The 16890-nt window shown below is 31.2% G+C and overlaps 2 protein-coding genes across 3 annotated transcripts in view; one reads left to right on the top strand and one right to left on the bottom strand.

Moving 5' to 3' along the window:
• mnb (minibrain) overlaps positions 1–16890 on the top strand; it is a 44343-nt gene that overhangs the window by 25254 nt on the left and 2199 nt on the right. For both annotated transcript variants that reach the window (XM_047064529.2, XM_075729949.1), the window contains exons 3-7: positions 8964–10039; positions 15130–15607; positions 15677–15963; positions 16050–16334; positions 16414–16861. In XM_047064529.2, coding sequence (XP_046920485.2) covers positions 8964–10039; positions 15130–15607; positions 15677–15963; positions 16050–16334; positions 16414–16861 — 2574 coding nt within the window. The remainder of the gene's footprint in view (positions 1–8963; positions 10040–15129; positions 15608–15676; positions 15964–16049; positions 16335–16413; positions 16862–16890) is intronic.
• Positions 11503–13619, bottom strand: LOC142597438 (serine/threonine-protein kinase PLK1-like). The gene is made up of 2 exons (XM_075729950.1): positions 13039–13619; positions 11503–12963 (listed from the first exon to the last, which is right to left on the bottom strand). The coding sequence occupies exons 1-2, from the start codon at positions 13560–13562 to the stop codon at positions 11988–11990; spliced, it is 1500 nt and encodes a 499-aa protein (XP_075586065.1). The 5' UTR covers positions 13563–13619; the 3' UTR covers positions 11503–11987.

Below are 16890 nucleotides of genomic sequence, written 5' to 3'. Positions count from 1 at the left end.
AGGATGTTCCGGAGTGTGTTTGTGTTTGTGTTTTTTTTTTTTTTTGCTTCTACTTTTACTTGCCAAACATTTGGTTTGTTTGATTTGGTTCAATTGCCACCGCCACAACCATTACATTTTGGTTTATTCAATTTTCAAATATCAAAAATTCATAGTGTTTGGTCTGGTTTGTTAGTTTGATTCTGTTCTCCTGTTTCCTTCCTGTCTAACGAATCGGTGATTTTTTTTTCTCTATCAAGTTTTTCAGTTATAGATTTTGTTAAACAAATAAGATGAAGATTTTCATGAAAATATTTCGATTCGAAAAAAAATCAAATACTAACAACAATGACAACAAATGATCTGATTGCGAATCCGCGTAAATAAAATTCATTTGCTTTTTTTTCCTCTATTGTTGTTGATGGCTGTCAAAATTCTGAAGAAAAAGAAGAATTGAAAATTCATTCTAGATCTCTAACCCTGAAGGAGAATTTGGAATTACGTTTCGTTTTTTTTTCTGTTGCTGTTCTTTTTCTTGTTCAATTTTTATTATCTGTCCACATACAAACACACACACACACACACAGTTTAAATAGTATCATTATCAGTATTGATCGGCACTTGGACCGATTAATCATTGGTATGTGGTTCATGGTTGATGATGATGATGATGATGACAATGAAACCATCATAGCCTTAAGGCATTTATTTATTTATTTGACCAACCATATTGAATTTTATTGAATCTTAGAAAAAAAAAATTTCAAGTGGTCATTTTCTCTTTTTTTTTCTTTTCTCAAAACAACTATGTATGCATTGTAATACTAACATTGATGATAGTGGTGATTGGTGGTTGGTGGTGTCAGAAAATCATTAATGTATGCCTGATTTTGAATGAAACATACCAACAGCCAAACATTTTGCCGGTTTTTATTTGTAAACACATACGCCCAATCCATTAACTATAGTTATTTGTTAGTTTGTAATGATAATGATGATGATTGTTATTATTGTTGTGTTAATGGTTTATTGTTGTTGTTGTTAAGGGGTTAATTAGCATTTCAATCTATCTATCTTCTCTATCTATATAAAAATGTAAACCGTTTTTTTGTTATTTAGAGCTACTCTCCAAAATACTGGACCGATTGTTTTGAAATTTTCACACAATGTTGCAATCAAACAGGAGCAGGTTTGTAAATAATAAAATTATATATTATCTACTAGATAACACACACCTGTCAGAGATTAAAAAACGTTTTTTGAATAAATGTGCCATCTAATGGATGCAAAAGTAACCATAGTGTGCCATAACAGTGTATAAAGTTTTCTGATTGGTGGCTTTAGCAGCCAAGAGCTTTACGAGATTTTTAAACGGCAACTCGTGGCCCGGCGAAGCTATTTATCTATATAAAAATATTAGATATTAGATCATTATTATCGTTGACCACTACTATTACTACTACGATAATAATTACCATTACATTATGGCTATGATCATCATTATCATCACTTTCACCAATATTTTGTACGAATGAATGAATAGATAAATAAAATGGGGGGCAAGATGGCAATTGTGAAAACATGACCATCAATGTTTAATAATTTGGCAAAAAAAATGCTTGAAATTATTTCCGAAATGAATACATTGTTGATATGATGATTACAATAAACTGTCTGTGTGTGTGTGTGTCCATTATTGCCTTATGACTAGGATTATTATATCGACCAAGAGGACAAAAATATACAGTTTTACATCGGTTAAAAATTTTTTTGTTAGGTGAAAAATTTGCTGAAAAGAGGCTGTCTTCCTTGTGTGTCTAGTAATAATAACCTTACATATATTACAAATAATGATACAAGTAATTGATAAGAATATTGTGTTAACCATTTATTTCGCTAGAGTATATTGAACTTTTTATTGTTGTTGTTATTGTTATTTCTTTCTTTGTTTGTTGAAATGTAATTAATAATAATAATGACGATGATGTTGATGATGATGATGATGATGAACACATTTATTGGAAATGATTAAAGTGATTGATATTGAAATGATCACAAATCATAAAGTCTGGTTTCTATCATCATTATTAAAAGGATTTCCTACAATATATGAAAACTCTTTCGCAGCAATTCATATTAAGTAATAGTACAAAATTACACACCCTTATTATTGAATCTCAGGGTGTTTTTTTCAAGTTATCATTATTATTATATATATGGTTATATCAATTATATCTGATTCCGGTAATTAGCCTAAAGTCTGTCTAGACATAATGTGTGTATGTGTGGGTCGATTATAATTCATTCATTTTTTTTCGGGCATTCTATTCGGTTATCAAAAATCATACTCCATTCTCTTTCCCCCAATCAGATTTAATTGGCCAAATTAACCCTTTTTTCGGCCTTCTTGCAATTATTATGTGTGTGTGTGTGTGAATAACAAATGATTCAGACATATAAATTGATTTTTTTTGTTTGTTTGTTTCATTCTCATTTAATTTGTTGTTTTTTTCCGTTTAAAATTACCTTTAATCGTGAGAATCGAGAATGATAGAAAATTATGACAAACAACAACAAAAAAAATCAATTCTTGGACTAAATCACCAGGAGATTTTAATTTGGGCTTCAATTTTTTTTCATGATGATCTTGATCATGATCTGCCTGACTGATTACCTGGGAATTAGTTTTTAAACTAATTGGGCTTGATTTTCCCTGTTTGCGAATGACGACCGTTCAAAATATGTAGATTTATTCTATTATTATCCGGACCGGATTTATTAGCCGCCCCTTTTTTTGTTTTGATATTTTAATCATTGATTTTTCAAACAATCTCTTCAAACCAAGATGGCTAGTTTATGTTATCGGTCCTTTTTAATTTCGATCAAGTGATCATCCAAATGGAAAAACAAACAAAAAATTTAACCAGCCATTATGCATAATTCATAATTATACAATATTCATATATATAATCATTGATTTATATCGGAACCAAAAAAATATGCATTTCTTTTCCTTTACATTTGTACACACAACATCATACGCACACCCACCCGTAATTGAGTGAAAAATAAACAGACAAAGAACACTTGGATTTTGGATGATTACGTGTTTTTCATCTGGATTTATATTCATTGATCATGATGATAATGATGACCGTTAACATTTTAAGTGAACCAGATCTAAAACAAATAATAATAAAATAATAATCATAATAATAACAGGCAAAATGAACACACACACATACAGAGAGTGAGAACATGTTTATGGTCTCATCATCAATGTTGTTGATGTTGTTGTTTTAATGTGTTTGAACATAAATTTTTACGACGTTTGAAACACCACATATACACACAATTACTGATTATTCCCAAGACAAATTTTTGTTTTTTTTTTGTCCATCTGATGATGATGATGATTATCTCACAAATTTTGTATTTGTTGATGACCATTGGCCATCAACCATGTTTATTTTTTCTGATCCTAATATCAAAATTTCATTTGAAATTGTTGTTGAGGCTGGAAATTTTTTTTTTTCTTTATCATGAAACTTATAGTCAAAAATCACTGGATCAAAAATGATTGAATTGAAACCGAAACTAAAAAACAATAATAACAATGGCACGCGATGATCGAATGTTTGTTTATTTTATGCCTTTTAATGAGGTGTAAATATAAAAGAGAATTAAATAAAATTAAAAAAAAAACAGAACCATCATCAACATCATGACAATTGAAAACCAGAACAATATGCATTCAGAGAAACACGCAAACAATTCATGGAATTATATTCATTTATTGTTTCTAATTGTCTGGTCATTCATTGTATGTGTGTGTGTGTGTTGTTTTTGTTGTACCATCAGAGATCTGTAAATTTACCCATAACACACAAAAAAAAAATTTCCAGTTGACCAATAATGAATCCTGATTCTGGTGGATGTATTTTTTGTTTGCTTTTTGCTGCTACTGCTGCTACCATTAGACATTATAATTGTTTTTGTTTTGAATCGCGTGCGTGTTTGTTTTTGTTTTTTTTTTTTTTGGTCACAATGTCCATCTCCGATGGTCATATCTGTTAAATTTCCATCCAAACATCCACGATTAGAACACAACAACAACAACAACAACGACAAAAAAAACTGCAATTTTCCAACCGAAATTAAGCCCCACGCTTTAATGGCCAATTCGTGATCGATACAGTGGAATTCATGCTGGTCATTTATTGCCCTACTACTGGAACAATGGTTTAATGATTCGCGTCGCAAATAATTTTCTAGCAACAACAAAAACAACAATCAAACGATTATGGTTGGTTTCAAATTCGTTTTTTTTCTGTTTTTTTTTTGTTTGCACACATGGAACACACACCTTATGTTGTCGCATAACACCGGAACAATCAAATAAAATTTGAATCTTTGGATTCTCACATGGATTGAAAATCGATCAATCGATTGATTGATCTCAATTGAAAACATCTGTTAAAGATATGTATGTGTGTGTGTCGCTGATGATTTTCTTGTTGTCATCGGCTATTCAAACAGCGACAGATTTTGTCCATTATTTTAGTATTTGTGATGGTTTGATGCCATATAATGTGGATAATTATCATTAGTAACCATCATCATCATCATAATCTTAGAGGTCAAAAGATTCAGCCGACTTTATTTTATTTTCGAATTCTTATCTAAGGCCCTTGATTTTTCTGCCTCCTATGGTGCAATTGATTTTTTTTTCTTTATTTTTTTATTTTTTTTTTTTTTTTTGGTTAAATATTATCTGATCAAATTGATTAGATGATGATGTTGAAAATGGAATAGATCGATAATTTATTTTATTAACCCTATATATTTATATAAATTATGTTGATGATCTCGTTTGTATTTGATGAATTTCATTGCAGAAAAAGGATTATGAACACTGAATGCAGCAGTTTGTTTACCCCCTGTGTGTGTGTCTGTTTCGGTTATTGCAATATTAATGAAATGGGTTGATAATTTTAGTTGCAAAAATTTAATCTCATGAAAAGCTTCGAGTGATTATTTAAGGGGAGAGAAAGAAAGCGATTTACAATTCGGGTATGATTCACATTACATAATTTCTGTTTCGAGAGAGAAATAGAAAAACACGATTCTGTCTACGGAAATTATTCTGAAAAAATATGAATATTGTATCATCATTACATACATATAGATGCGACTTATATATACACAATGGTGGTATATATCAATTGAATTTATTGACCATTTTATGTGTGTGTGTGAGAGAGGGAGAGGAAAGAGAATATTCTCTATTTTTCTGTTTTTTATATTTCCGAACAACAACAACGACAAATATGGAAGAACATTTTACGCTTCTTTGAGTTTGATCACAATATTTGTGAATGACTGAATAAATGAATTGATGGATGGATCATCAATGGGGCAGGCTATGTATTACTAGTAAATCCTAGCCTAGAATATTTTTAGATCTTGGAATTTTTTTTGTTTTCTTTCTTCACCACCATCATTTATACAAATATACATTTATTAATTGTTGTATAATTCTTATTCGATATGAACCGGATTCTTGCGCTTCGATGATGATGATTCGAGATTTATCATTCTAGTTGATGAATTCAACCGTAGCAGCTCCGGTAAAAAGATAATAATAATAAGTTAACTCCCATTTTTTTGATTGAAACGTACAGGTGTCGCTTCAATCATTTTTCAAGATAATCGAATTTTTTCTACTACTAACTTTATGATATTGAGAAATAGTGAGAACGAGGGAGAAATAAAAATCAGTCAATTATAATAGTATATAAAAAACATGCAGAATATTCGGGTCCCTGATCGGCGAACAAAACAAAGAAAAAAAAATCTCAAACACCAATCCTAATCAACCATGCAAAACCAATGATAATATGTATGTAAGTGTGTGGCATCTTTTGAATAGAATCGAATGATTGTTTGACACACAATGGTGCCACTCTTTCTAAATTACAAAAAAAATTGAAACGATCGAACAGATAAAATCCCGAAAAAAATTACCGGTCCTTAGGAGAGGAGAAAAAAAACGAAAACTTTATGCTGATATGGCTGATACGTGGCATCATCATCGTTTTTGGAATAGTTTGGGAATCCATTCAATTCAATACAATTCATTTCTTAAATTATCCATTTCCATCACGTATTAGTTGTTGTTGTCGAATTTTTTTTTTTATTTTCATTTTCGATCTTGGAATTCTTTTGCCTAAACACGCAAACTGTCTGAGTCTGGTACATAAAATTCCGTTTATGATGATCTAAAATGGAATAATTCGTCGTGGTAGTCGTCATCATCATCATCATCGCTATTTATAGTCTGTCTGTGTGTGTGATGATATTAATTTCCAAACAGACAAACAAAAAAATTTGTAATAATTTTTTTCGCGCTTTGGTTTTTCTGCTTTTGTTAAAAGAACAACCGTCACAGAACTAACCAACAAAAAAAACGAACGCCCTTGATTCTTCTTGATTCAACAACAACAACGAAAAAAATCCATAAGATTCTATCTGATCTCACATTTCACTTTTATTGTCGCAATGTACAACGCAATGTTCTACGACATTTATTATGATTCCAATTGAAAATAGACTACCCGCAAAAAGGAAAAAAAAGAAATCCCCATGTATAGCACTCCAGATGTGTACCAAAATCATCATCATCTTCCTCATATAAAACTGGTTTTTCATGGAACATTATTATTATTATTATTACTATATGTACGAGAAAAATCTGGTTTTTTTTTCATTTTATTTCATTCGTCGTTATCTCCATCATCATTTTTGATACTGATTCTATGAATGATATATATGTGGTGATCATTGAATTGGAACCACTATGGAAAAAAATATAACCAACAATTCTGAAGAGTTATCCATGATCACACACTAAAGTTTTCAAGTGTGTAATGTCTATATGTATGTCTAATGACAAACGTTAACATGTTAAATTACGATTAAATTCTAAACAGAATCTTTTTTTGTTTTTAAAATTGTTTTTTTTACTTCTGAAATCAAATTTCGATTGGATTCTAATTTCATTTCTAATTTTCTTTGTTCGACGATGAGTTCAATGAATCTATTACTATGAATGTATGTATGTGAATCATTCATAAATTTGGTGTGTGTGTGTTTTCGATAAATTCTCGAATCGAAGCACAGAATTTTCTATGCATCCAACAAACAATGAACAGATTTTATGAACAGTCTTATGGTGATTGATGATGTTTTCAAAACAAAACAAAACAAAACCAAAAAAAAAATTAACCCTTTCTACCACCAGGATCTTTTTTTTGGTGGTTTTTTTCTTTTCACCATTCTTATTTTCATTCACATGGCTGACATTGTTGTTTGTTTGTTTACTCGACGATACATTTTGCCATTTTTTCTCTTTCTTTCACTCTCTTCGATTTTCACTAATGATGTTTTTTTGATCTCGTTCAAAGAAAAGAAAAACGATTAGAAAATATGTATATTGGTATTCGGTGCCATCATCATCAGGATGATGATGCTTCTCTCGTTTTCCTTTTTGGAATTCATCATTTTTTAAAATAATAATAATGATGATGATGATAACTAACGAAACACATATATTCTTTTTGTTGTTGTAGTTCGGTTTTTCATCATCATTGCATTCTGTATTGAATTGATTTGACGACGATTTTCCCACTGGTTTCTGGTTAATGGTTATTCTTTTCTTTTCGCTTTGAATATGGCAATGTTTTTTGTTGTTGTTGTTGTTGTTGTTGTTGAAATGATGGATATTATTACGTTTCATTCATTTATTTATTGATGATGATGATGATGTTTGTTTGTCTGATCTGAGTTTTTGTATTGTATCATCATGTAACTTTAAAGCTTAATCTCTTTTTTCGCCTTTCGCTATAAATGTTTTTTTTCTGGTCGTCCGATATTATCGAATAAAATATGAATCATAAAATACTGATATATCCGATATGCTCGGGCATCACCAACCGAATGAATTGATAATCGATGATCGAACCAAAAAAAAAGAGAAAAAAATAACATTTATGAATTTTACCAAAAAAAAATTCTTCTATAGTAATTATTTTTTGTTGTCGGGCATTTTTCCTTTTTGGATCTCATTTTTTATCTGATAAAAATCTCTTTGTGTTTACCATCATCATCATCATCATGATCACCATCGTTTTGATCTATTATTTTAGATACGCCTCCTTTTATTTTCCAAAATAAATGGAAAAAAAAATCTTATCATCGGACTTAGTGTTCTGCAGACCGCTATGACCGGTCCGATAATTTGAATAATAAAATGACCGGCCCGATGGTTGCGTTAGTGTCTATTCAAAATATATACGTCACTGTGTTTCTGGTTTAATTAGTTGGTCGGTTGATTGGTTCCATGACGACCGACATCTAATAATAATTTTCTTTGCTTTTAACCATTTTTGGTATGTTCCAGGAACGTCGTCAATCTGTATTATGTTTGATTTAATTTGTCTATTTTTCACACACACACATATATATACAATACTAGATAATCAATAATAATTCATTCAAATTTTGATTGATTGAATGGTGGATTGATTGAATGTTTATTAAACAATAACAATAAGAATGAAAAAAAAGTTTGCATGTTATAAAAAAAACAGAATATAACACGATTCTGGATAATCGACACGTGACTTTGCTGATATAATCATAATAGATTTTTTTTTTTTTTTTTTTTTTTTTGATTGGCCTATTTGATTATTAGATTATGAATCATTAAATCGTTTATTTTGTTGCCTTTTTCAAAATTTTTACTCTTCATTAATCAATTTGATTTAATCAAAACAATCATCAATCTGCTTTATTGTCATGTACAGATTCGAAAGAGAAAGAGAGAGAAAGGAAGAGTTTATAATTTGAACTGTTGAATTGTTTTATTCATTGACTAATTTGGTCTTTTTTTTGTTTTGTTTTGATCTTTTCAAAATATATAGGCGAAGAGATCAAAGGTCATGATCCATCAAATAGCCATCATCATCTTCATCATCATCATCTTCATCATCCACACCACCATCATAGGCATCATCATCAACCACCACCATTATCACAACATCATTATAATAATAGCCATACAAACGTTACTGCAATCCAAAATCAAATTCAAGCAACAACAACTACGACAAATACGGGCGATACAGCCGGTGGTTGCGGGATGTATGGCCGTATTGTGACCCAAGATCAATTGATGGCCTTAGCAGCTGTCCAACAACAACAGACTAGTTCATCAACATCATTATCTTCAACATCCTCTTCCGTTTCGTTATCGCAACAGCTACCACCACCACCACCACTATCGGTACAGCAATCATCGTTTATGCCATTAGCATCATCATCAACGACAAACACCGCTATGGTATCATCGAATATTCATGCAGGTGGCACTGGTAATGGTGCATCAGTTGCCATATTAGCAGCTGCATCCGATTCTTCTACATTACCACATCCAATACATCTAGGACATCATCATCATCATGGTTCATCATCAATTATTGCACAGCCATCATTGCAATCATCATCACAAGATAATCTGGTCATTATGTCATCATCATCATCATCATTATCATCAGCAACACACCTACCAACTGGTAATTCAGCATTAATTCTCGGTCAAAGTTGTAGTAATTGGACTAGTAGTGCTGGTGCTGGTGCTGGTGGTGGTACAAATTCAATTTTATTACAATCAACCAATGATAATAACAATGATAATCTTGATTTGATAAGAACAGGCAACACAATTGTGGCTAAATCGAATTCATTGATGACAATGTCGACAACTACATCGACCACAATGACAACAACAACGGCAGCAGCCATCATCACTTCATCAACGGTGGCTAACACTACTTCTACTTGTGTTTCCGGTACTAATACTACTACTACTACTACTACCACTAATACAAATACTACATCCACATCATCATCAACAACAATAAAATATCGGGATGCAACACAGGCACCAATACGTAAATTATCGGTTGATCTCATCAAAACTTACAAACATATTAATGAGGTAAGTGTGTGATTAAGGTGATTATCGTCATTTAATTATTGGCAAAATATATAGCAATAACCGGCCACATTCATTCATGTGTGGCTATTATATTTCGGAATTTTATTCTTTTGCTTTCCACAATCTTCATTTCAATTTGATTTTGAAATTGAAACTTGAATCATTGAACCACCAACCAATTGAATGAAAAAAAAAACAAAAATTAACTTTCACTTAGTTATAGAATGAAAGCTTCTATGTCATTGCGTGTTTAATGTAATATGAGTGCGGTTTTTTTCGTTGTTGTTATTGTTGTTGCTATTATTATTATCTTCATATGGTTCCAGAATTCAATCCTCATTTGATATGCCAATCACACACATGATTCAGGCAGCAATAAATGTCAATTGTGACTGGTTGGGGGTGGAAAAGTAAAAAAAAAAAATTCGAATCCACTTTTTGATCAGTGTGTGTGTGTGTGTGTGTGTGTCTCAAGACCAAAGTTGATTTCATTCACAAACGAAGAGCACCCACTTTAACAATAACACACACACACACACATGAGGCCATAATATATTAAGGAGTTTTTTGAAAATTAAATTTGTCTATTTTTTTCTGGTTGTTGCCACTCCATTATCATCATCATCATCATATTACTAAACTTTTACTTAATTTACTCTCGAGTGCGAGGGTGGTGGTTGTGCACAGTCTGTATTTATTTTATATATAAACATAGCCCATGTTTTTTTTCTTTTCGATTATTTTATTGTATTCGGCTTTTATTCTGCTCATTGTGGTGTGTTGTGTTAATAGTGAATGTTTTCGATATCATTCCAGATAATTACCAAATGGAAGAATCTTGAATCTTGAATTGAACATTATTTGTTCCAAAAATATAATTTGGAATGGCAAAAATCCCAAAGCAAAAAAAAAAAAAAAATGTTCGATTCCGGTACGGCAAAAATTTCAATGATGATAAAGATTCTTGTGCAGGATAAGAAGGGAATAGAATTTGGCTACCGTCGCCACCACCGTTAACACTTTTACTTATTTAAATCTTGAGGGAGAGAAAGAAAGATGAATTTCTTCGTTGGTCGACAGCAACAACGGTTCATCATTATAAACACTTTGATTATTTATTTTCCCCCATACCAACTCCCACTAAAATAAGAATTTCACATAAGAATACTAAAGCTTGTTATATTCATCATCATCATATAATATTCATTCTTAAAGTAGAAAATTATATTAATATTAATATCATCATATAAAAATCATATATTGATTGATGAGATGCAAATACATTATAAGCGCACACATAGTGATAGAGAGAATTCATGACTGGGTGTGTGTGTGTGTGTGGAAATAGAATGGATCTCATTTCAACCCCAGTAGTATACATACACACACACACACACACATTATTCGTATTCAAAATTTTTATTTTTTTCTGTTGTTGTTGAGCAAATCGAGTTTATAAAATATTCGTCATTCGTCTCTATTATATACATCACCAACTACACATTAATACTACGCGGCTACGACTGAGCATCATTCATTTCAATGGATCATCATCATAGAGTTCGAGTTACAGCAACAGCAGCAATTCTTTTTCGATATCATGATTGATGGCGTGTGATGTGTAAGACCAGCTAACAAACACCACCACCACCACTCAACCATAGAAAGAATGTTTTGTGTGTGTGTGTGTATGATGGGGAAGAAAGAGAGAGAGAATGGCCCGTTGGCCCGTATTATATTCCAGACAGACGCACAGACAGAGACAAATACAATTAATCATGATTGAAAGCAATCGACGGCAACGGGCAACTAAAGGGTTAAATCCTTATTCTTTTTTTTGCTGCTGCTGTTTTTTGATTTTTAATTTTCAATTCCAATTTTCTATCTTAAATTGATTGTTTCTTTTTTTTCTTCTATTCATTTTATTCGATTGAGTGTGTCATTCTCATCAATTGATTCTTTTTTTACTCATCGAATGTTTTCGTTGTTGTTTTTGTGGTTGTTGTTCTTCTTTTTGTTTTTCTTCATTTTGTTGTTGTTCATTTGATTTTCCTGTCTTCGATGATGATCTTTGACCCATAAATATAAATGAAAATAATGGTGATGATATCTGATAAAATATATCTTCAACGGATGGCCTTTCATTTGGTTCAATATTTAACATTGATTTGATTAGATTCTGCCATCTTTGATTGATATTATGTGCAAATGACAATGATGATAATGGCGTTGATGGGCTTCCTGTTGTCGTTGTTGTTGCTGTATCGATATTGGGCAATGTTTGATGTAGCATTTCATAAAGACATACGCCCATTGAATACACATCCGCTTTTTTAGCATTATATTGTTGCGGTTCATTATTATTATCATCGTTATTGTTATTATTTTTATTACCGGTAATTCTAGCCACTTCAGGTGCCATATAACCTTCTGAACCACATCTAGTTTGTCGAATTAAATGTTCGATTATCATTCGACCTTGTCTTGTACCGATTGTAGCAAAACCAAAATCACCAATCAATGGTTGACGATCATTATCGAGAAAAAAATTATCCAATTTAAGATCACGATGTGCAATATTTTTTCCATGCATATATTGTAATCCAGCAATAAGACCATTGAATAATCTTACCGCTTCTGTTATATTATATGGATGGTTTTGTTTATCTATTTCCTGTCGTATATTACCATTTGTATAGTATTCCATTAAAATTACGGCATATGTGTTTGTCTTGAAATAATCATGTGTTCGAACAATATTTGTATGATGTAATGATTTCGATATGTACATTTCATGTTTTAAACATTTTGTCACCCAAAGTCGATTTGATTCATTCAAACGTATTACTTTTGCCGCATATATATGATTGCTATCATTATCATCATTCATTTTATTATTCTTCAAGTGACGAACTTTATAAACGCTGTTGTTGTTGTTGGAGGGAGCACAAAAATTTTTTAATTTAAATGAATTACTGCCACTGCTTTTTTCTACTTACGTTGAAAATCCACCTTCACCAATAATTTCTAATGGTTCCAAATGTTTACGACGTAGATATGTTTCGACAATAGTTTCCGATGATGATGATGTTTTCAATGTTATCAATGAAGATGATTTACCATTAACGCTAACACTACCACTGCGGCTAATACTGGAAATACTTTGAATATTCTTTATTATTGATTGTTGTTGTTGTTGATGTTGCTGCTGTTGATCACTTATATTCGATTCGATTATAACCGATTTCATTGTTGTCAAACATGATAATGATGATGGTGATGATAATTTTGATTTTGATTTTGATTTAATTAATAATTTGGACATTGAATCAGATTTTATCAATTTTATTGTTGTTGAACTTTTTTCATTCTTCTTCTGATGATTATCATTATCACCTGTAGTAGTCGTATTTGTAGTAGTAGTAGTAGTGATGTTTTTCTGTTCACATTTATTGACTAATATATTAAGATTATCAATCAAATTATTAATGACGATTTTTTCTTTACTTTGATTTTGATCCATATTTTTCTTGGTTTTTTTCGGTTCAAATTATTATTATTTTTGATCCAAAACACGATCAAATGTATGGTCAAAAAATCCCAACATTTTTATATAGCCTAAAGCCTGGTAGATTGTTGCTGTTGTTGTTGGGGAAATAGCAAAAGCTATGATCGATTTTAAATTAATTTAATCAAATTTTGAATTTAGTATGAATAAGTGATTGTGAGGCAAATTGAATGAACAATTGTGTGCGAGTGTGTGTGGTTTGTTGCTGTTGTTTTTATAATTAATTCGTCGGTGGTCTAGTCGACAGGTAGGTCAACCACATCCTTTGAATGATTATGAAGAAGAAGATGATGATGATGATGATGATGATGATGAATGAATCAATGAATCAAAAAGGACAATTTGAAAAATTGTGCAAAAATAAAAGAATGAAAAGAAGAATGATATGTTATTATTCAGCCACATTTGACTAGATTTTTTTTTGCAGTGTTTTCACATTAATTTTTTTCTTCATCATTTTTTTTCTGTTAAAACTTTGATTTCAAAATTGATTTCAATGTAACTAACCAACCAATGAATGAATGACCCGCTTTTAATATTTTTGTGTATATATGCGGCTTTTTTATTCATTTCGTTATAGACATTGAATGATTATTTCATTTTTTATTTTCTTCTCTCGCTATCTCTTTACTCACTTGTGTTGTCTGTTTCAAGCCTAATCAATTATATGGCAGATTCTCCACCATTCTGGCAATGTCAATGTCAATCCATTTTAGTTAGCTGGTTGCTGCGTATGTGGGGTTATGTAATTCATTGATGTATGTGGTGGGTAAAAATTTATGCTTAGGTCATGATGATGATAATCAGGATGATGGTATTTTCAATGTTATACTCTTTGTATAAATGTGTTAAATGAAAGTACATCGTTGCGAAATTCTAAGAATTCTCATTGATGAAAGAGAAGGAAGGGTATAATCTAAATGATGTTTCGTTTGGTTATATTAATTAACATTTTTCGGCTCTCTTTAAGATATGCATCTCTTTCACTCTACGTGTGTATGTATGTATAAATAATCAATAATTTCATATGATAAATTTTCAAATATCGAGCAATGATGGAATTTTTTTTCTATTTCTCTCCCGTGTAAAAACCTGATTTTTTTCGAATAATATAAAAAAAAAAAAAATAAAAACGGAAAAAAATGTGAAATATTAAGGAATTTTGATATTATATATTAAATTGAATTGCTCAAATCTATATGGCAGACGAACGCCATCTAGATTTTGCGAAATTGATTTTTTGTTCTGAATTTTTTTAGAAATTTAACTTTTAAAATCTTCATTTTCAAATCACGATTAATTCGTTCGATAATCCTTGCTATGTCATATATGAATAGTTTTCAAACTTGTGATATTGAATTTTTGTTGAATTTGATTTGTTGAAAATTTTGAATTTTTAAATTCTAATTGCTATATATTGTTATATTAATTTGACGATGAATTATACAGCTAGTGTATGAATTTTAATTTTTTTTATTTTATTAATACATTTTTTTTAAATTATATTATTTTATGACGATAGGTATATTATGCAAAAAAGAAACGTCGAGCTCAACAAGCTCAAACAGAAGGTCATAGTGGTAGTGATTGGTCATCGAATGGTAATAATGGAACTGGTGTTGGCGGTAATAATCAAACGACTACGAATACTGGTGGTCACCATCATCATCATCATGGTAGCCATCATCAGCAACAACAACTTAATAAAAAAGAACGAAGATTGTACAATGATGGCTATGATGATGAATTTAATGATTACATTATTCGACCGGGAGAGAAATTTGTTGATCGATATGAAATCGAATCATTGATTGGGAAAGGATCATTTGGTCAGGTGGTCAAAGCTTATGATCATTCATCACAATGTCATGTAGGCATTAAAATCATTAAAAATCGAAAGCCATTCCTGAATCAAGCTGCAACAGAAATTAAGCTTTTAAAATTAATGAACAATTATGAATGTAATGGAACATCATTACAATTGGGAAAGGAAAAAATCGGTAAGAAATAAGAAATTTATCCTTGATGTTGTCTTAATTATCATTCGGTTTATTCTAATGCCAAAATAGTAAAACTAAAGGATTATTTTATGTGGCGTAATCACCTATGTCTAGTCTTTGAATTACTATCATATAACCTTTATGATCTTTTACGGAATACAAATTTTCGTGGCGTTTCATTGAATCTAACGAGGAAATTTGCCCATCAAATGTGTACGGCATTAATGTTTTTATCAGATCAACATATGTCCATCATACATTGTGACCTTAAACCGGAAAACATATTGCTATGCAGCCCGAAAAGAAGTGCCATCAAGATTATTGATTTCGGCAGTTCTTGTCAGCTCGGTAGACGAGTAAGTGTAATTTCATTGTTTTTCTCTTTTCATTTTTCTTGTCAACTTAATAAATAAATAAATAATTAAATTTTCTTCCCTCAAAGTTATATCAATACATTCAAAGCCGTTTTTATCGATCGCCCGAAGTATTACTTGGAATACCATATGATATGGCCATTGATATGTGGTCATTGAGTTGTATATTGGTCGAAATGCATACTGGTGAACCATTGTTTCCAGGTTCGAATGAAACCGATCAGATGAACAAGATCGTTGAAGTGTTAGGCTTACCACCTAAACACATGCTTATGCAAGGAAATCGTACATTCAAATACTTTGATCGATTACCTGATGGTTCAACTGTTTTGAAACCTGTTGATGGAATGAAGGTTTGTGATCGATTGATTCTTTTTTTTGATGTTATCAAAATCTAAATCTAATTTGTGTTTGGTTTTTCATTATAAACAGTACAAACTACCTGGTAGCCGTAAATTATCCGACATTTTGGGAGTTGAAACAGGTGGTCCTGGTGGTCGTCGGCTTGGTGAACCTGGTCATTCAATGGCCGATTATCTTAAATTCAAAGATCTAATCATGCGAATGTTAGATTATGACCCTAAAACACGAATTACGCCACGGCAAGCATTACAACATTCATTTTTTCGTCGTACAACCGATGGTAGTACTAATACGACAAGTAACGATATGACTGCATCGATACCATCATCAGCTACACGATCTACATCCATATCGAATGATTCGAATTCACTTCATTTGACATCGACATTTGGAACTAGTACTATTATTGGTCTGATGGATTCATCCACGCAACCACCACCTATGTTGGATACATCTGGCTCATCATCATCGTCCATGTCGTTTCAAAGGCATCAACTAATTCAACAACAAATAGATTGTACGTACATATCATTGACAAATAAAAGA

This window comes from Dermatophagoides farinae, chromosome 4 (assembly GCF_024713945.1).
Source record: "Dermatophagoides farinae isolate YC_2012a chromosome 4, ASM2471394v1, whole genome shotgun sequence".
In the NCBI taxonomy this organism is placed as follows: domain Eukaryota; kingdom Metazoa; phylum Arthropoda; class Arachnida; order Sarcoptiformes; family Pyroglyphidae; genus Dermatophagoides; species Dermatophagoides farinae.
The sequence above is the reverse complement of the archived record's forward strand: the minus strand, read 5'-3'. Positions and strand labels throughout refer to the sequence as shown.